This window comes from Talpa europaea (assembly GCF_964194135.1).
Source record: "Talpa europaea genome assembly, chromosome: 5".
In the NCBI taxonomy this organism is placed as follows: domain Eukaryota; kingdom Metazoa; phylum Chordata; class Mammalia; order Eulipotyphla; family Talpidae; genus Talpa; species Talpa europaea.
The window spans coordinates 94083570-94105509 of NC_140071.1; the positions used below are offsets into that span (position 1 = coordinate 94083570).

The 21940-nt window shown below is 35.5% G+C and overlaps 1 protein-coding gene across 30 annotated transcripts in view; it reads left to right on the forward strand.

Annotated features, from left to right (window-relative positions):
* The window catches only part of SEC31A (SEC31 homolog A, COPII coat complex component), a gene marked incomplete at both ends in the record, with an annotated part of 71899 nt that extends 50847 nt beyond the window's left edge, over positions 1 to 21052 (forward strand). For 6 of the 30 annotated variants that reach the window (XM_084233689.1, XM_084233693.1, XM_084233670.1 and 3 more), the window contains 7 exons: positions 1889 to 2015; positions 3640 to 3981; positions 13126 to 13184; positions 14217 to 14480; positions 17126 to 17245; positions 19360 to 19431; positions 20873 to 21052. In XM_084233689.1, coding sequence (XP_084089815.1) covers positions 1889 to 2015; positions 3640 to 3981; positions 13126 to 13184; positions 14217 to 14480; positions 17126 to 17245; positions 19360 to 19431; positions 20873 to 21052 — 1164 coding nt within the window. Of the gene's footprint in view, positions 1 to 1090; positions 1184 to 1888; positions 2016 to 3639; positions 3982 to 11477; positions 11517 to 13125; positions 13185 to 14216; positions 14481 to 17125; positions 17246 to 19359; positions 19432 to 20872 lie in introns of all 30 variants that reach the window. The other 24 variants (XM_084233672.1, XM_084233669.1, XM_084233676.1 and 21 more) reach the window with 10 other exon arrangements.
* Between the last annotated feature and the right edge of the window lie 888 nt (positions 21053 to 21940).

The following is a 21940-nucleotide window of genomic DNA, read 5'->3' on the forward strand; positions in this document are numbered from 1 at the left end:
GCACCTGGAGTTCAGTCACACTGTCTCAGGGTACTGAAGTAAGGTATTTTCTACTTTGGGAAAGATTGTTTACTTTTCACCTCCCTGTACTTATCTTTCTTCATGGAAAAAGATAAAAGCATTGAAAGACTTTTGTTACACTTTGATTTATCAATCTCATAAGAAAAACAAATTCAACTATGAATTAAGCAGTGATTTTCTTGATTAAAGCTTATGATATGTTGCATGAAGGCAGTGGCTTGTGGTTTTAAAGCAGTGTTTACAGGCGAAGCTAAAGGGGGAAAGGGTAGGCCATGTTAATAGATCACTCCCACTTTGACCAGCATGTCTTCGATTTTAACTGAATATATCTTGGAGTCCTTACAAAAATTTACTTGACAAAAAGATTTTGATGGCTTTAAAATAAAGTTGAAAATTACTGGACTCCAGAGCAGGAAGAATGGTATAATGTAGCAAACACTGGCCAAAGAGTTAGGCGACCTGCCGTCAGTCATAGCTCCATTACCATGTTGTATGGACTTGCGCAAATCCCTTCCCTTCCCAGGGTCGTGGGTTTCTCAATGGTAAAGGGTGAGAATTACACTGGACAGTCTTTGATATTCAGCTTTAGTATTCTCAGAATGTATTATTTTAAGCCTCATACGGGACTAATATGATTTTTGTGGCTCTAATAAAATCTAATGAAATTTTTATGGCTATAATGAGAGCTTATAGCTCTGTGTTTACAGATCTGATAGTAGCATGACTACTACTAATGCTTCAAAAATCACTTTTTTACTCCTTTACCTTTTTTCTGGAATGTCTTCTTTCCTTCGTTGCTTATAGGACTTAGCTTTTTTCCTTGTTCTTGAAACTTGGGCAGCATTGTTCTTTGTGCTTTGATTTAGGTTTTCATATTGATTTTTCTCATCTCATTTTGTGAATTTTGAAATCCCAGCTACCTTGAAAGCAATTGCCAGACCTATGTATGCTCTTTTGCTGCTCTTATTTTTTCTTTGCATGGCTATTAATGCCTTTTGGGCCTTTTTTTTTCTTTTTTAACGTTTTCATTTTTTATTTTCTGTGATTGGTATTTCTTTGTTCAATTCAGGTTAGAATTGCCCCTACTGTCACTACCTGGAGTAACAAAACTCCTACTGCCCTTCCCAGCCATCCACCTGCAGCCTCTCCCTCTGACACACAGGTATATCCTTCATTATTCCTCTTTGAGCAGGATTCTGCTCACCTAAATATAAGATATATATATATATAATTATATCTTATCTCCCCCTTTCTTCAGGTTTACCTTCCCTTGTCTGCTTGCCTGCATTTTGCATTTTAATTCTTTTAGGATGCAGGAAGCAGTTTTTAGCACAATGAATTTATTTCCTCATCCTTCTCTTCTTCTACCCTTCTAAACTGACTTGAGCTAGAAAAACATCAGCCAAGGTTCTAACAATGATCTAATTCTGATTTCATTTAAGACCTTCTTTTTGTTTTCTTTTCTTTTTTTTTCTTTTTTTTAGCGTTGCAGAAATTGAAGCGAGGCAAAAGTCCCCTGAGACATTTATACTTATATTTCCAAAGTGTGGAGTAGTGAATGGAATTTAGTAGAGATGGAGAAACCTGGTGAATTATAAATATCATTGACACTATTATGAGGCTACTGGCATCTATTGCCATTCTTTGCAATTATTACTTTGGACCTATCTGATCTTTAAATCATTCAGAATGTGTTGCTCAGAAAATGTGTTCTAAACAAGATAGATTGTGCAAGATGCAGTGTTTCCTATGACTTTTTTTCTTTTTTGAAGTAAACATAGAATTCCATCTTAGAGCTTATAAATCCACAGGGTAAGGTTCTTGGTTCCAAATGTAATCTCCTTTTTACCATATTCTCATTTCTTAGGGAGAAAATCCTCCACCTCCAGGTTTTATAATGCATGGAAAAGTTAACCCAAATGCTGTCTCAACTCAGCTTCCCACATCTCCAGGTCATATGCACACCCAGGTATCACCTTATCCGCAGCCACAACGTAAGTAGTATGACCCTAAAGTTCTTTCACAGCTGCATGTCTTACCTCATGTATTTAACATTTACTTTGAAGTTCCAAAAACCATGATCAAATCAATTTAAGCAAGTAAATAAAGAACTATTCTGTTTAGGACTCAAATTCTTGCTATAGAGAACTGTGGTTTCTTAGTGGGCATCGTGAATCACCATGCTAGGAAATAGCTCCTCTCAGTCCATTGAGAACATTTAGCTACTGTTCCTGAGCCTATACTAAGACCTGTTAAAAAAAGGCAAATATCCCACTTTTGGTATTTTAAAAATAGAATTTTAGAAATAGTTTGACATAGTCTTTTCTTTTAGGCAAGATAATTTTCAAGGCATTAAAAAAAAAGTTCCAAGAGATATTTGTTGCTGTTTTTCATTTTATTTTCAGAAACATTTTATTTTTAGTGCACTTTTGGATTCACAGCAAAATTGAGTAGAAAGTACAGCATTCCAATATACTCCCTACCTCAAAGCTCAACTTCTCCCACTATTAACATCCTCTTCTGCAGTGGTACATTGGTTATCATCCGTGACCTTAAATTGACACATCATCACCCAAAGTCCATAGTTTACTTTCAGGTTCACTCTTAGTGTTGTACAGTTTATGACTTTGGACAAATGTGTAATAATGACATGTATCCACCGTTAACTCTTATTATTTTGTGCTTGGAAAGTAAAAAAAAAAAAAAAAAGCACAAATTGTAAGCAAAGAGTAAAAATGTCAAAGGGGGAAAATTCTGTGACTGTACAACTGTTACACAAACAAGACTGTTTATCTACTCCCTAATCTTAATTGAGGATGTTCTGTGTTAAAATGGGTGTTTTTCCTTAACATTAATACAAATTTGATACAGCTTTCCTCTCTAGTTCTCAATGTATAAGTACTGTCTTCAGAATAGAATGAATACAGTTCTGGTACAGTATCTCTAGAGGTTCATACCTACCCCTTGACAGGCAGAATGCTATAGTATTAAAGTCTCTCATGTAGGTTAAGGTCTTTGCATTAAAACATACTGATCTCTTACTAACCTACTCTGTACTATATGTGAAATATTATATAATGATCATTTTGTCAGGGATCGGAGAGAGTTTACTAATCTGGAACTGTGCTCAAACTTAGAATTTGAGTGGTTGGTGATTTTTACAGGATGCTGGAGAGAGATTTAGTTCATAACAAGGGTGTTCACCCTATGACCATCAAACTCCCTGTAATTTTTACTACGAAGTGGGATGCTTTTTCTGTATGATTCCTCCATGATTCCATCTGGTGGCTAGCAGGTGTCACTGCAGTCATGTCACAGGAACAGGACGTCTCAGAAAAGGATCAGTCTTGAAATTCTTGGGTCTGATGATTCAAAGAGTTTCATAGCCAGCAACAATCTGGAGATGGCAAGTTTCCAGTACTTGTTCTAATGACTATTAGTATATTTAAGGCAGCATTTGAACTATCAAAAGCATACTGTAGTGTTAATGCTTGGTTGTGACTTACTGGTGTAAGGAGAATGATGAAAATAAGCTCCATAAAATGAGATTACTTTGATTTTCTTTTGTTGAATAAACTTGTAACTAATTAAAATTTCTGTTTCTTCTCCTTGGTGTAGCTTATCAACAAGCCCAGCAGTATTCCTTCGGAACAGGGGGGTCAGCAATGTATCAACCTCAGCAGCCTGTTGCACCTTCTGCCTCAAATACTTATCCTAACACCCCTTACATATCTTCTGCTTCTCCCTATTCTGGGCAGTCTCAGCTGTATACAGCTCAGCACCAGGCATCTCCAACTACCTCCAGCTCTGCTGCTTCTTTCCCTCCTCCCCCATCCTCTGGAGCATCCTTCCAGCATGGCGGACCAGGAGCTCCTCCATCATCTTCAGCTTTTGCACTACCTTCTGGAACAACAGGTACACTGCCTGCTGCCAGTGAGCTGCCTGCGTCCCAAAGAACAGGTCTGCGCTTGAAAGGGATTTGGTTTGGCTCCTTCATTTATTTTTTCATGAACGTGTGGATGGGTTTTGGGAAATTACTTCTGTTTGTAAACTGAGTAATATGAGTTTTAATTGGATTATTATAACAAATTTTAAAACTATATCTAAAAATGTGATTTTTCCCACAATGAACTTTAGTTGCTAAATGAGGAAAACTTTAGGACTTCAGAAGGATAAGAATAATCTACCATTGAGCTTAAAATAAGTGGTTAGAAATTAATTGACAAGGTAGTTAGTGGAAGGAACCAGAATTAATTGACACTGATTTTTTAATAAAGCAAAACTATGCTCTATGCTCATAGTAAGACATTTTCAAATTTAAAAATTATTTGTACCGTAAACTCATACAGGGAAACTAAGTAGTATAGGGTCTTAATGAGATTGTACTAATTTTATAATTTTGTTTATTTGTAAAGGTGAGGAAGGATCTTAATATATTTACCTAAAGGAAAATAAGAGAACACATCTCTGACTGAGAGACATCAGTATGTACTAGTCCAGTCATTATCCATTAGGGCAATACCACCCTCTTGGATATTTTGGAAATTTCTAGGAATTTTTTTTTTAAAAGATTTATTTATTTTTATACAAGAACCGGGGTACAGGCCAGATGCACAGGAGGGTGAGAAGATTCACCAGAGACAAGGCGGGGAACAGAACAGGCAGACTGATGAAATACACTGCTGAGGGGAGCAGCGGGCAAGACAGGAAAGGTCTGCTGCTCTGTGTAGGTTTCTCTCCGGCTGGCTGGGATCAAACCCGCGCTACAGAGGCTAAGGATAGCTTCGCAGTGCGGCGCTCAACCGCCTGCGCCATTAGGGAGGCCCTAGGAATTTTTTTTTTTTTTTTAATCTAGTAGTGTAGTGCCTGAAAATTTTTAGTTAAAAATTATTTTTAAAACAATGTTTTATAAATTAATTTTATCACGCTTAATCACAGTGAAAACTCTTAATTTTTTATTGGTCAGTTATATTATTTGATTTTCATTTCAGGATAGTAAAAGAGTCCTCAAAAGCATGTATTTTAAAAAGGGATCAATGAGTTAGGGTGAAGAACCACTAACATTGGTTAAGAATGCAGGGTTTGGAATTAGGTTTCTTGGGTTTGTATCTTAGCCTCACTACTTTCTCATTATATGACCTTGAGTAATTTACTTTACTTCTTTAAGCCTCAGTTTCTGCAGGATAGTGATAGCACCCACTCAATAAGCTTATGAAGAAGATTGAAAGCGTTAATAGATTGAAAGCATTTAGGGACAAGGCTGGCATATTGTAAACACCTTTTTAAAATGTTAACTGTGCTTTTACAAAACCAAAGTCAAAATTAAATGATTTTAAGGTAGAGGTGCAAAAAGATCATGTGCATTTTTATTTGCTCCTAATAATGAATTTGTTCTTGGAGAGTTCAGTGTAAAAATGTGTTTCTCCTTTTATGTGCTCAGTAGTAGCTTTAATTGCTAAAAAAAATCAGAAAATAGGATCTACTGAGGAAATACTCTTTTCTCATAGTCTTACAAGTTCACAATCACACATACATCTCCTCCCCTCTTTGATATATAATATTAAAGTCCGAAGTACCCAAATGACATGCAGTATGTTATCACCCTTTACTGCACAAATGAAATTTTAATAGTTTTCAATACAGGTACTTTAGTAGTTTGATATTTTATAGAGGAGTGCTAATTCAGTGCTAAGGGTTTTAAAATTACATTTTTTAAAATCAAATGAGTGAAGATAATATCTGTTCTGCATAGTTATGTAATAGAGTTCTTGAGTAAAACGTACATCCAAGCAAGTCCCCACTTTAAAAGTGGTACAGGCAAGTAGAGAAATGAATTAGCATTTATTGGACATATATTGGATCTATACCAGCACTTGCTATATATGTTCTTGTTTCTCACAACCATGAGAGTCAGGCATCAGTATTTTATTTTTAATTGACGTGAGAAATTTACTTGAATGTCCTAAGAGTTATAATGTTCTGAGGATGGCACAGTTATAGTTTCCAAGCTGAGATACGAACCCACTTCTCTCAATCATCAAAGTTTAGTTTCATTTTCTTTGCCAGATATGCTAGTCCTGATTTTAGTGGTAGAAATAACAATCAGTGTTGAAATTAAGAAAATCATATAGCAGAGCTGTTTTAGGGATCTGTTACTTTATCATCAAGTTAAGTATTTGCATGGGGTTTTTTTCCTACTTAAGTAGAAGTGCATTTGGCGGTGAGATAAAAATCTTTGCTTATATACAAAATAACAGAATGTTCTAACCTGGCTGAGAAATAGTGACTAATAGGAAGAAGAAGCCAAACATTTTTGTGTTCAGCATGCATTTAGCTTAGCTGGTTTGTTACCTCTTGCATGTTATAGTACCCTGTATTTTAAATAACAATAACAACTTTAGCATGATTTATTTTTTGATGTCCTAAAATTTTTGCTTAGGTTACATAAATAATTGTGACTGGAAAATTTATCTTTGTTCTAATGTGTCTTATATTGTATCATGGTTCTCCATAGGACTTAGAGATTCCACTTGTCCAATAGATAATTCTTGACAAGCGCTAGGATTTTCAAGCCCTCTGCTCTTTGTGAACCATAAAATTATGTAGTCAGGGCTCAGAGAAATGAATGTTGCAATCTTCAAAACATTCCTTCCCTAAATTTTATTGAGTGTCTATTTAGTATATAATCACAGTTATTCCAGGGAGAGGTAGGAAAGAACAAAAGGTTAGTGAATCCTACTGAAGAACTCAAAGCTTTGTTATAAATTGGAACATAAGGTTTGTATTTGGGTCATATTTTGGAAAACCTGAAAAGCCAGAAGTTTATGTTCATAAAGTAAGAAGGAAAGCTCCAGTGAAGAAGTTTGAACTGCAGAGAGGTATGATTAAAGTGTTAATTGATGGAAACTAATCTGACCATGGGACAATAAAATAGATTGTGGCAGGCAGCAAGGTCTAATCACAGGGAAGGAAGACAGGCTCTTCCTCAGTTCTAGGTATAAAGAGAGTTAGGAGAGTGCAACCTTGTGGTGGCAGCAACAGGAATGCTGGAAATTTTCAATTTTACTCTCTAGGATGAGTTGAATACTTCCTGTCCTACCCCCCCCCCAATCCCGGTTTAATGTGTGCTTGCTACAAAGGGCAATCTCTTTTAAATATGAAGGCCTTAAGAAATTGTCTCTAAAAATTGTTTTCTGATAGTGACCTTCAAACTATAGAGGAATTGTCTTTTGAGTGAACATTATTAACTTTGTTAAACAATAGAAAATTTGATTCAAGTATATAATCTAGTGCTTCTTCACATAGAATAGTGTCGAAGGTGTATAATGTATATTTTCATGAAACAATGTTCTGAAAAAAATTTTTAATTTTCATTATTATTCCTTAGTCAAATTTTAAGTACCTGTTTTAACTTTTTAAATAAAGGGAAGAACATGATAGCCTTCCTTATTTTTCTTTGGATAATTCTTTTATCTTGAGTCACTGGAAAATGACCTCAAGGATTCATGTCTTTGTAAATTTTAATTTTCAGTTTTGTGATCTTTTTTTAATGGGGCATGTGAGATGTTTATGGTTAACAAAGATGCTCTGTTCTCTCCATCTCAAGTTACCCGCTAGTCAAAACATTCCATACCAATTTTACTAATATTTTTCTGTGAATACACTGAAAAGTGTCTTAGCCAGTGCACAAATCCTGCCATTATGCTCCTACAAGAATACCCAAGAAGGTTCCCAGTGAGAAGTGAATTCATAGAAGGATTCCATGCAACTCCATTCTTGCATGTGAGACCAACCAATGCTGCCTTCTTCCTCCAAAGACTGGGAGTACTGATCCCTATAATAAGGTTCATAGGGGTCTACAGTGTCCGGTCAAACGTCATATTGTTTCTAAATTAATTTTCCCTTTATATTTACTAATTTCTCACTGTAGGAAGTATTGTGAAAGACCCCAAATACTATATAAAATAAAATTGTAACTGTCACCCAAATATATAATCACTGATAATTTAGGTTTATTGACTCCCTTCATACACACATACATACAGATGCATTCTATAGATGTATCTCAGATATATATGCACATACTAATTTTTTAATGTGGTAAAATATAATAATTTAACATTTTCACCATTTGTGGATATATAATTCAGTGACATTAAGTACATTTATAGTGTACAACCATCACCATCTCCAGAATTTTTTTGTCATGCATATTGAAATTATGTACCTATTAAATAATTTCTTTCTTTCCCCAACGACTGGTAATCCCTATTCTGTGTTTCTGTGTATTTGACTATTCATGGTGCCTCATAAGTAGAATCATAGAATATTTATCCTTTTGTGACTTATTTCACTGTCTTCAATATTCATCCTCATTGTAGAATATATCAGAATTTCTTCTCTTTTTAAGACTGTGAATAATATTCCACTGTGTATAAGTGTCACATTGTATAATATCCATTCACTGAAGATGAAATGGATATTTGGGATATTTTGAATAATGCTTCTATGAACATGAATATACAAATACCTGTTTGAGTCCTATTTTCAATTCTTTGGGGTATATACCAAAAGTGATACTCCTTTATCAAATAGTAATTCAATGTTTAGATTTTTTTAGGAACCCCTATACCATTTTCCACATTAACTGACCATTTTTCATTTCCTCCAGCAATGTATAAACGTCCCAATTTCTCCACACCCACACCAACAACATTTGTTTTTTTGGTGTTTGTTTTTTTGATACTAGCTATCCTAGTGGTGTGATGAAGTGACTCTTTCTGTGTATACTTTTTATATACACACACTTGAGATCTCACTCACACACTATTTTACACCTTCCATAATGTTTTCTTCATTTGCTTTTTTCATCCAGTGTTGCTATCAAAGTATGCCACTAAAAAGTAGAGGACAACTTCTGTTTTTTTTTTTTAAGTCATATTTAAATAGTATTTAAAGAAATAAAACAAAGATTAAAAGGGCTTAGAATTATAGCTGAAATGAGACTGCATTAAATTGATAATAGATAAACATAAAAGAGATGGCTAAATATATTGCATGGTTTGCAGTTAGGTGGAGTCAGTTAGGCATATATTTTGGGGTTCTTTGGTCATTGTACAGCTAGCTATTACCTTCTGTTCAATAGACAACTCATGTTACGTGGGCTAGCCAGCTGCTTATATATTCCTGTGAGAATCTTTTTGTTTTGATTTGATTGTTCCACTCTTAATTTTGAATTTAATTTGATTTCTTTATAACTTTGGTGTCATTTTACCAAAGGGTCATATCAAATTGTCCACAAATTGCTGCTAATAGTTTATGAAATCAGGATTTCATTCAGGCTTTAATACCCAGGTCTTAAGTCACTTCCATGAGAGATTAGAAAAAAAAAACTGCTGTCATCTTCTGCTCCTGCCTCTGCAGTAGGGTCAAGGCTAAGGTATTTCCAGTACTTTGAGGTTAAGCCCAGAAACTGAAGTCTGGTGCTAAAGCATTAATCAGTAGTTGGAAATCAGGTTAGTCCTCTGCCATAATGCACATACATTGGCTTACAGAGGTTTACTAACTGTGGTGCTATGAGGTCCTGCCCTGGATGGGATGTTAGGTTGTAAAGTCAATGCATTTGAGGTAAAAATAGAATATCACTTATAGTTATTTATCCTTGATCACTCCTTTCTTTAGTTAAGTCTTCAGTGAAAAGTTGGCTTATGTTTAGGGCCCGTAATATATGAAAAACATCTATCTGCAAACTGCCCAGTGAAATTTCAAGCTATGGGATTACTGTCCCTCCCTCACTGTTTCTCTGAGGCATGTGCTTCTTAAGCAGATCTCAAACTGAATTGAACTCACTAATTGAAATAATGATCTTAAATCCTCTCTTCCCAAGTGAGGATAGTTGAACTTCCACAAGTTATATTGATGTATATACCTCCTCTACATGCTTTTGGTTTGAGGCTGGCCCTGGCCTGACTCTGAATATCTGAAAATTTTGGAATTAGGTTACTTTTCAGTTTTTGTTTCCCTGTCTGGTATGCTAGAAACTTGTTTCTTAAGAGAAGTAATGATTTTTGAAAGATTTGTGCCAGTCTGCAATGCATGTCTTTACAGAAAAGGCTGTATGAGATGATTTACTGGACCTGTTTTCATTTACGATCATATTCATAGTGTTACCCCAGGAATTATAGTTTCTCTAGAATGCAGATCTGAGGGCCTTCCAAAACCAGCAAAAAAGTGGTGCTACTTTAAGATTGCCTGTTGTGCTTATCTTTAACAAGAACAGTGCTGAAGTTTGCAGGACAGGTTAAAATCCTCCCATTCTTCTTTAAGTCCCTACTACAGAAAGAGGGTTTTTTGGCTAGCAGCATTGGCATTACTTGGGAGCTAATAGGAACAATAGAATCTCAGGTCATACACTATTTAGTGAATTAGAAGCTGCATCTTAACAGTACCCTCAACTCATTTGGCTTTACTGCTTTAAGTAATACTAAAATGAGCACATAGTTAAGTTAGGAAGTGCTCTCCTCCTCATTGATGTTACTGAACTTCATTGACATAATAGTAGAGAAATAATTTTTTTTTTAAGATTATTTATGTAAGAACCGGGGTACAGGCCAGATGTGCGGAGGGTAAGAGGATTCACCAGAGACAGAGCAGGGAACAGAACAGGCAGACTGACTGAAATACACTGCTGAGGGGAGCAGCCGGTGAGACAGGAGAGGTCTGCTTCACCATGTGGTTTCTCCTGGCTGGCCGGGGATGGAACTCATGCTGCAGAGGCTGCAGATCGCTTCATAGTGTGGTGCTTAACCCCTTGCACCACCACGGAGGCCCAGTAGAGAAATAATTTAGGCAAACAGAGAAATGCTGTTTTTGTTGTTTTTTTTTTAAAGATTTATTTATACAAGCACTGGGTACAGTCAGAAGCATGGGAGGGTGAGAAAATTCACCAGAGCCAGAGCAGGGAGCAGAACAGGCAGACTGATGAAGTACACTGCTGAGGGGAGCAGCAGGCGCAGCAGGAGAGGTCTGTGCACCATGTGGGACCCTCACCGGTGTCCAGGGATGGAACCGGTGCTGCAGAGGCTGCGGGCAGCTTTGCAGCCCAGCGCTCAACTGTTGTGCCACCAGGGAGGCCAGGAAATGCTGTTATTTTAAATGAAGAAGAGCAAAATTTTCTTTTGAAAGAGATGACACAATAATCGAAAAAGTGATACTCAAAAGTTAATTGGATCTGACACAACTTGAATTCACTACCCCAAAACTGTTTACTTTCTTAATTAGAAGATATTTGATGTGACTTGATTAAAAAGGAAGTTTTTTATGCCCTTATAAAATTAGTTCATTCTTTCTGTGGGGGGCAGGTTGATGGAGGGAAAAGAACAATTAAAAAATGAGAAAGTTTAACAAATGTCTTTGATAATGGTACTGTTTAAGTGACTTTTACATTTTGTCTACAGAAAGTCAGTCTATGCAAGACCAGGCCCCTATGTTGGAAGGTGAATTGGTTACAAAAATAATATAACTTCAGAAATCTTTGAATCATTGAATACAATTATTGAATGGACATTCCCAATAATGCATGTGAACTTCAAAGCTGATGATAGCTTAAATCTGATCACTCTGATCTTTTTAATTTGGCTTTTTGATTGAATCAAATTTAGACCTGATTGAAATAACATGGAAGCAAAAATGACTTTAAATCTTAAAAGTCAGATATTTCCTATAAATACAACCATTACATCAAGATTGTCTTAGATTCAAGTAAGATTAGAAGATGATAGAAGAGATTTGAATAGTTAATCTGTGTCAGACTAGAACTTTTAAGAATTTCTGAGGCATATAATAGCATGTGGTTTAATATTTTGTGATTGATTCAAATGATTTCAGGCTCTTTTGGCATCCTATTTCCTAGTAAACTTGTGAGAAATTTTATTTTAAAAGTCAAGGTAAATGAGTACTGGTTAGGAGAAGATCCTGTGACATGAATCATAGGTTCTTTGATTTGCTAAACAACTTTGTTGTCATTTAATATTGTGGATATTAATAAAACAAGTGAAAGGTAAAATACTGAAAGAATGTTTATTGAAAGTGGAGAGTGATTTTTTTGTCTTTACTTATAAAATTAAGAAAACTCAGTGAAGTGTAAAATGACCATATTGCAATTTAGAAATTATTCTCTTATTTTTGGCATGTTTTATTCCTATTTTCTTTAAAAAAAAATAAAAAGGCATTAAGTTACTTAATGAGTGCCGCTATTGATGTGTAATCTCACTTTGAGATGACAGCATTTTTTGTTGTTTTTCATTTTTTGTTGTTTTGGTGGTTTCCCCCCTCATATCCCCTCCACCCCTCCATGGGCAGGGCATGGCTTATTGCCAAACAAGCACAGCGGATGTCAAATGCATCAAATTCAAAGAGAAAACACTTTCCATGGGGTAGGCTGGGCAGACAGTATTTTTGGTGGTTTTTTTTCCTTAGGAAATATACTGAAGTAGACAGTTGTTGTGTTTTTTTGTTTTTTTTTTTTTAATTTCACCTTTTTTTTTTTTTTTTTTTTTTTTTGGCCAGTCTGAAGTTTGTGACATTTGAAAAAAAGGTAGTAAAAACTGCTGATACATAATTGGACTGGGTTTTTTTTTCAGTGCTTCTACTTTGAAGATTTGCTATGTTGAATTGCCCTTGGGAAATATGATAATGCTTTTATTTTTGTATATTGAATATATCAGAAACTTCTTTTTTTTTAAAAAACAGACTCAAACGATTTATTTTCTCATTAGGAGAGATTTGTTAACTGATATTTGAAGGTTGTACACAGATGTAAATATAAAGACTTCATTATTCTTAAATTTAACATAACCCTTTCATTTTAAATGGAAATAAGGTCAAGGTATCTTGACTACTAAGCTCAGAACTTGTAACTATTAGAAGTAGTGAACTTGAGAATTCAGGGTTACATAATGATAACCTTACCTTACCTGGTATAACTTTTGTGATAGTTATTTCAGATTTGAAGCAGAATTTAAAGGTATTATATTATGATAGATACAATTTAGTTTTCTTCTTTTCAAGATTCTAAAGGAAAATGCCTTCTATTATTTGTTATAGGTCCTCAGAATGGTTGGAATGATCCTCCAGCTTTGAACAGAGTGCCCAAAAAGAAGAAGGTAATAGAAAGAGATGTCCAATTGTCTATAAATGTTCTGTTAATCATGTGGCCTTCCAAGTGTCCAGCATACTTGACAGATCCTTTTAAAAGCAAACTTACTGACCAATACTTCCCTCTTCTATCCATGAAAGGAAAGAAAGTAGAAAACAATAGCAGCAAAATCTTGCACTGATTACAATGGTATGAATTAAGTCTCTTTTAGAAGGCAAGATATAAAATTCCTACCAGATCCTTTTCAAGGAGAGGAGAGCAAGATTTCAGGCTTCTCAAATGATATTTTTAGGAGTTACTTTTTTGGGAGTAAACATGAATTTGGTAATTTTATTTTTAACTAATGTTGCCCATGTCTCATAACATGAATAAAGAAATAAATAGCTGTGTAACTGAGCATTGTTTAGATGTCAGTAACTATTGACAGCTGATTAGAGCATAGGATGAATCTTTTCTCCTTTCTCCCTAAGACATTTTCTACTTTTTTTTTTTTTGCTACTAATGATCCTCTTCCCCCAAATATAGTAATGAGAAACATAAGATTTGGGGACACTAAATGGGCAAGAAAATCCAAAATTTAGGATAGTAATGGTCAGAAACTTTGCCTGCTATATTTAGTATGATTATTGACAGGTACTACTTCGTGATCTAGGAAAAGGTCATTACATCCAGATCACATAACAAATACTTTTTGAGTATGTGATTCCAGTATCGCTACATATAATTCTTCAGACTTGGATATCTACTTTTAAACACACCATGTTTTGGCTCTAGTAAGTATGGAAGATAAAAATGAAAGAGAAGTTCAGGTTTGAGCTTCCCACCTCTCTTAGCCAGCTTAGCTTTGCTTTTATATGGTAACTCTAGAAATAAGAAGCAAATTTCATTTGAAAACAGTATTCTATTTTTAAAAATTACTTTTTAAAGTGGAATGAATACTATGGAATGAATACTCCAACTCCCTTATTTCAAACTGATGAAATGTTGGTACTGTTTTTTTTCTTACTTTCAGTGTCTTTTTATTTCTTTCTTTTAAAAGATGCCTGAAAACTATATGCCTCCTGTTCCCATCACATCACCAATCATGAACCCATTGGGTGACCCTCAGTCACAGATGCTGCAGCAACAACCTTCGGCTCCGGCATCACTGTCAAGCCAACCTTCATTCCCACAGCCCCATCTTCCAGGTGGTCAGCCCTTCCATGGCATACAACAACCGCTTGGTCAACCAGGCATGCCACCATCTTTCTCAAAGCCCAATATCGAAGGTGCCCCAGGGGCTCCTATTGGAAATACCATCCAGGTAACAACAAATTTGTGGAAGTGGAATGGGGAGATGGCTGCATTACAGTACATTTTTTTAATTTGTATTAACTTTATGATCACACCCTTAGTAATAAACAGAAACTTTGGCTTTAATTTAAACAACCTAGATAAAAAATGGTAACCCCTTTCTAGGAATTAATCATGTATATATGTTATTTTTTCAATTGCATAGCCATATGCAAACTCTCTAAAAGAGGATTATGTATTTGCTAGTGTATGTTTACTATAACACAACAATTGCAGTGTTTCACTTTACCTAATTGTTGTCCCTAATTTAAGGTTGGTTGAATTCACTTTTGCATCCAAGGTTAATAAGCAGAAAACTGTTTCCAAAGGTTTTTGTCTTTAAAATATAAAATTAAGGGCCTCCCCGGTGGCGCAGCAGTTGAGCGCTGGGTTGCGAAGCTGCCCGCGGCCTCTGCAGTGCCGGTTCAATCCCCAGCTGCTCCCCGGCCACCAGAGGAGGGTCCCACATGGCGCGCAGACCTCTCCTGCCTCCCGCTGCTCCCCTCAGCAGTGTACTTCGGTCCTTCTGCCTGCTCTGCTCCCCGCTCTGGCTCTGGTGAATTCTCTCACCCTCCTGCGCTTCTGACTGTACCCAGTGCATGCATAAACAAAACAAACAAATAAATAAAACATGCCTCTATTAAAAAAAACCTATTAAAAATATATATATATAAAATTAAAATATAGTGACATCTTTTCTTGTGTGTATATTAGAGCTAATGATACAGCCTTATTTTCAAATGGAGATAAAGATTTATATTTCCTTTTCACATACAAATAGCTAGTTGGCAAGTGGTTAAAAAAATCTGTCAATCACATTTCTCTGTAATTGATTTAGACATATGAAAATGAATATTTTGATCTATTCTTTGAAAACAGAAGTGCTTGGGTCAAAGTTCAAAATAAGAAAATGAAACAAACTCCTGCCAAGTAAAAACTAATTCTTTGTTTGTTTTTGTCTTTCACTCATTGAAGTCCTAATTCATAAAGATTATATCTTTATTACAAGAATATGCTCTGCTATTCAGAGATAGTTCTACATAAGGAACTTACAGATATTAAAAGCTGCATTATAAAAAGCCAGTGTTTTGATAGAGGTGGGAAAACTTGCTTCTTTCCACTAGAATACAAATTACAAAGATACATTTTTAATTTTTTTTTATTACAAGTCTATGATCATTTGGGAAGCTGCTCAGCCATTCACTTTGGTTTAGATCTACATGCTTATGTTATAATGATGTAGACCAGAACCTCAGTTACCATCAAGAGAGAGAGCTGCACAGGTCTATATTTTCGGGTAGGCCTTCATATCTATTTGGATTGTCTCCAAGACATTTCACACTCAGCATGTCCAAAACCTAATTCATAGTCTTTCTCCCAAATCTAGCCTTTTTTTGGTGTCTCCTATTTCAGGGAGTGGCACTTTAATCTTCTATTTAATCCAACTTAGAATGTGAGGATCATTTTTATATTCTTTTTCCTTTAACCTCTATTTCAAATCTATTCTCAAGTCTTGTTGACATTTAAAATCTCTCTCAAATTCCTTATCTATATTTCTCTGCATCTCAGTTGGTCCATGCTACCTTCATCTTAAATATTCAGCAATGTAGGGGCCTCTAATTGATCTGCCAGCATCTACTCTTATCCATCTCTAATCTAGTTTTGTCTCCTTCTTGCTTAAAACATGACAGCTTCTCAGTGTTCTTAGGATTAAGACCAAGGTATTTCATATAGCCTGGAAGGCCTCAGCTCATCTTCTTGCTCTCTGTTCGAGCCAGACTGGCCTACTTTCAGTCCCCTGGTATCATCATCTTTCCTGTGTTAGGAATGCTTTTCCTTTCCCATTTAACTAGTTAACTCTTACTTACTCTTCTGATAAAATTTCCTGAAGAGAGCATTTCTCTTCAATTAAATCTCAGTTATATTACCTGTTGGTCCCACTAATGTTAACTTGCCACAATTGGTATTATATGTAAAATTACAACATTCAATTTTCTTACATTAGAAGAGAAACTCCCTGTGGGCTGAGCTCATTTCTGTGTTGAATCACCAATACATAGCTGTGTGCTGGCACATGCTTACCTAATATGTCTTTTTAGTGAATAAACTAATAAAACTTTAAAAATGTAAACATTCCTTCTTTTCTATCTATATACTCAGTAACATCTTTGACTCTTCTATCCCAGCCTTTGCTTTGATCTTGCCATTTAATAATAGGCCAGTTAATAAACTCCAAGAGTAAATCAATAGAAGAAAACCAGGATAAGAAAAATGAGCCAATACACAGCAAGCAGCCAACTTTGTAAATGCCTGTTCTTTTTATTTACCACTGACACAGGTCAACTTCCCTACAGCTACATACAATGTGATCAATATATGTTCCCTAATTAGTCAAATACTTTATGTCCAGTTCTATTTATGAAAATTACAGCTGTAGGAAGAGTACCTATACCTTCTACTGATTATCACTTTTTGTTTTTGCATGTGATTTTACATGGGAACTTTTTTTTTACTTTTGAGTAGTCTATGTAAAATGTGGTTAGTTTCTCTTTATCACAGATTTAGGGCTTTGTATGTAGATTACTTCTTGTCATTACATGGTATTGTTTCTTGCAGCATGTACAGTCTCTGCCAACAGAAAAAATTACCAAGAAACCTATTCCAGATGAGCATCTCATCCTAAAGACCACATTTGAGGATCTTATTCAGCGCTGCCTCTCTTCAGCTACAGATCCTGTATGTATTTTTTCTCATATTTTGTGGATTGCAGTAATCTTTTATGGAATTCTCTAATTATTTCTTAAAGTTTGACGAAGTATATTTCTAAAAAGTTTGTACAAAAGTATACAACCAACATTTATATAGTTTCTTTGCATATAAAAATGTATGAAATTGCTTTTTATGTATATTTATATAATCCCCACAACCACCCTGTGGTCGGTAGACTTGCCATCTTTATTTGCAGATGAGAAAATGAAGGCAAAATGTAGTAACAGTCAAAGTAGAGCCAGCATTCCAACCGAGTCTGGCTCCAGCACTCACTCTCAGCCACTGTTCTACATATCCTCTCATCAGCAGCCTTGTACTTGGCCCGTGTATAGAACAAGAGTAGTGACATGCAAGATTTAGGGTTTAGGACTTAGGGTTTCTTTCTGGGTATTTGTTAAAGTTTTTAAAAGTAGATAGATAATCTTATATATAACTTTGCAAAGGTCTTAAAAATAGTTAAATGTTTTAGATATTGGAGTCATAGTCATAATTATAGCAACTGACTTTACTAAGTTTACTTACAGGATGCCTGTGTATTAGCAACAACAAAAATTCCACAAAGCCTGTCTTGTTTTAGATGAAGTTTCAAATTCAGCCAACAAACATTGAATATATTTATTTAGCCACTGCCACTTCTCTGCTTGAAAAAACAACTTCTGGAATTTGTTGTCCATCAAACATTGAATATAAATATATGAAGCCTTCTGCTGGTCTTTTGGAAAACAGTTGTACCTAAAGTGTCAGGAAAGCAGAGGCAGGGAAGGGTTACCATAAACCTTAATGCCTGGCATTCTGGGAGTGGTGGGAAGACCAGACTGGGAGCGAGAGAGCAGATTCTGCTGATCACCAGCTATCACTACCCCCTGTGCACTCTTCTGAACAGACAGGTTATGGTCATTCAGACATACAAGAGTCCTATTAAAAATGTGCAGAACTCCAGTCCTTCAGATAGAGAGGTGGGAAGGATGCCTTTCTAGTACATGGCCTAGCTCAATAAATTTTTGTTGAGTTAACCTCCTCTGGGTCAGCATACCATCTTTCTGGGTCCACAAGAGCGAAGTAGAATTTACTTGAGACAGGGACTAAAAGAGTTCCCCTTTACCTAAGTCCATTTTAATAATTGGAATCATTTTTATAGTATGGCTTTGTTCTTATTTTCACTTAAGTTATACCTGAACAACACAAAGTTATTTTGTATTACTTTGCTTATAATGTTATCCTTGAAGGCCTGACCTCTTCCTCTACTCTTGGAACACAGTGACATTCCCTTCCTCAAACATACCAAGAGCACATCAGCAACAGAAATTTAATTCATGCTGCTCCTTCTGCTGCTCCCACATAGCTGCATTTCTCACTCCTCTCTTTCGCTTCTGCTCAGGTGCCCCATTAGCCATCAGACCTTTCTTTTACCACCTGCCACACCCAATGCTTCTGACTTCCTTTCCTTGTTAACTTTTCTTCATGGCACTAATTACCATCTGACATACAATATAGTGTTTATTTAGTGCTTTTTTCCACCATCCATTAGAATATGAGCTCAATGAGACAAGACAGTATTCCAGCATGGCACATAGTAGGCACTCAGTAAATACTGAAAAACGGTATTACTTCTATACTTGTGTTTAATACAGATCATTATGTTAATCATGTTCTAATTTTCATCCTTTATTTGTAGTATTAGGGGGGAGCACTCTTTAAGGACTTATTTTACTACGTTACTCTTACTCTTAAGTAATTTTCTTTTTTCTTCGGTGTTTTAAAGGCTCAGAAAGAGTCAGGATTAGGCAAAATATATCTAAGTGTTTAACTAGTATTTATACTTACGCAGATAAAATCTAACAGATAAAATCCAACCAGTGTTCCATTACATGTACCAGGAGGAGGAGCCTCATATCCACTCAGCCTCTCCCATTAATAGTTTGCACTCTGTTCTAATAACTTTTTAAAATTTGGGTGTCATAGTTGTTTCTCTCTTTGTAAAATGAAGCTGGTCAAAATCATAAGGTTTAGTGAAATGAGATATAGGGCACATTTTTTGGATAGAAATTAGTGTTGAAATATATGTTTTTCCTGTCCTGCAGCAAACCAAGAGGAAGCTAGATGATGCCAACAAACGTTTGGAATTTCTATATGATAAACTTAGAGAACAGACAGTAAGTTTTGGAGGGGAAGGGGAAGGATTTATGATAATTATTATTTCTGGTTGCTAGTAAATAAAGCACTCACATGTAGTATGCTTGAGGGCAAAGTTGGGACAGCCCTGGAATGGGCTTCACTCTAACTCTCCAAATCTTAAATTTTCTCCATTGGGGATAAGGGGAAGGGCTGTGTGTGAGTGAGAATATGAGTGTGAATGTGAGAGAGTGTGTGTGAGAGAGAGAGAGAGAGAGAGAGAGAGAGAGAGAGGAGGAAGGGAGTGGGGGATAGAGGTTTTTAATCCTTCTTAAAACAGGAGTAGAAATACAAACTGACCTGTACTGGCCCTAAGGTAACTGACCTGTTCATTTTTTGTGTCCCTTGAGTCAAGAAATCTGAGGGGAAAAAAAGAAAGAAGTCAGAGAACGGTGAAGATACTTTGTTTTCCAGAGACCAAATCTCTAATCTTTCTCTTAGTCTTAAGACTCCGGATCCTTTTCTTTTAGAACAGTTATTACATAAAGCAAAGCCAAATGTAGCCACAAGACAAACACATTAATGCACTGAAGGTAGTCAGCAGGGAGTACCAGATGCACTGTCTGATCTCTCATCCCCACTCTCCATTCTTTTCTAGAATTGCTTTGTTTTATGAAAGCAGTAGGATAGGAGAGGAAAAAAAGGAACTGGGACTTTTTTATATTCTCGAATTTCAGCATTCCTCTTCCCCTGAACCAGTCCTATCAGATAAAAATAACCATTTATCTCATGAGAACCAAACCAAAGAAAGTTGATCTAACAGTGTGTGTTCTGCAGACTGTTCCAAAATAAATTCTCACAAAAGTGTGGATATGTCAGCTAAATAATGGCATGGAAAAAAACTAAAGGTCTTACGGTTTTTAAGAGATGATTATCAAGGATTATTTAAAAAAAAAATTTAAGAATTGGCAAATTGAATACATGGTAAAGATTATTGTCCTACTAATGGAAGTAAACCAGAAGTTCAAGGTCTCTGTTATAGACAAGATTTTAGAATAAATTGACCCCTTTCTCCCTCATATTATGATTAAGAATCTTTGATCACCTTCATCCGCATAGGAAAAACTTTGAAAGATGTGAGGCTACATCTAAAATAATAATCATAAACTCAGAGATATTAGCATTTCAGCTTGGGGGCGGAACTCTACCTTCTTTCTATAAAGAAAATACCTTGTTCATAAACAAGTATATTTCATAAAATCCTTACATAGATCATTTTGTCATGGCTCTGTTTTACAACTTAAGTGTAGCTTGGTCCAAAAAAACTTTCTAGAAATGATAAATAGTTTATACATGTAATTTTATTATACATATTTATGTTTATTGTAAGCTCTTTTTAAATCCAGATTTAATGTTTGTAAAGGGTCTCATAGGAAAGTCTCTTTAATTTAATTCTTTCTCTTGATTCCACCTTTATTTCAGCTTTCACCAACAATCATCAACGGTTTACACAACATTGCAAGGAGCATTGAAATTCGAAACTACTCAGAAGGATTGACCATCCACACCCACATAGTTAGCACCAGTAACTTCAGTGAAATCTCTGCTTTCATGCCAGTTCTCAAAGTTGTTCTCACCCAGGCCAATAAGCTGGGTGTCTAAAAGCACAGCTTCACTCCCAGCCAACATTGCAATTTCTCCAAAGAAACATATTTTTAAGAATAAAATATGGACCAATCCTCATTAGCATGTTCCCATAGCAGCCAATCAAGAGCATTTACACTATTTCTGCAGATATACTTACTTAAAACTGCTCAGAACCCTGGTGCTTTCTTTTGTTTTGATCTTTTATTGTCTGTGATGATTTTCCTATTCTGCAAATAGTGTATTTCTTGGATTACACAGTGTGGCTTCCTGAAGTATTCTGATAAAATACCATTTTTAAGACCTCAATATACTTTCTAGAAATGGAGTATCTGGTTATATGTAAAGCAGAGCTAAAATTACATTTCTTTCATGTCCTCCCCACTTCCTCCATGTCAATCAGATTAAAATGTGTAATCCTGTGTTATGTGTATGTACTCTTTTTTTAAAAACAGCTGCTCATAGTTTAGTTTAATCCCTGTTTTGTGTGTCTTAGGCTTCACTCTTGTCCTGAACAAATAACTAAATATAGAGGCTGCTACATGGATTTTAGCAAATATTAATGAAAAGTGGGATCACTGGCTTTAAGTATCTATAAGAAAAGACCACATTTACATTCTGTAGAATGCATTGAACTTTTTCTATTAATAAATGTTTTCAATACTCTGAATTTTAAGATTGAATTGTCTCCATTTTATAGTTTTGAGAGTCATTCATCCATTTTTCAGTAGTTACCTATTAGCTCGAGGATTTAAGTTCAGAAAGAAAACTAATTTCTGTCAGCTTCCTGAATCAAAGCAAGACATTTTTCGGTAAGTGACTTTATTATATAATTTGTCTTAAGGGTGATGTGGAAAAAAAAAGACAATGGTTCTTATAACTGAGGAGAATTAAATACTAATAATT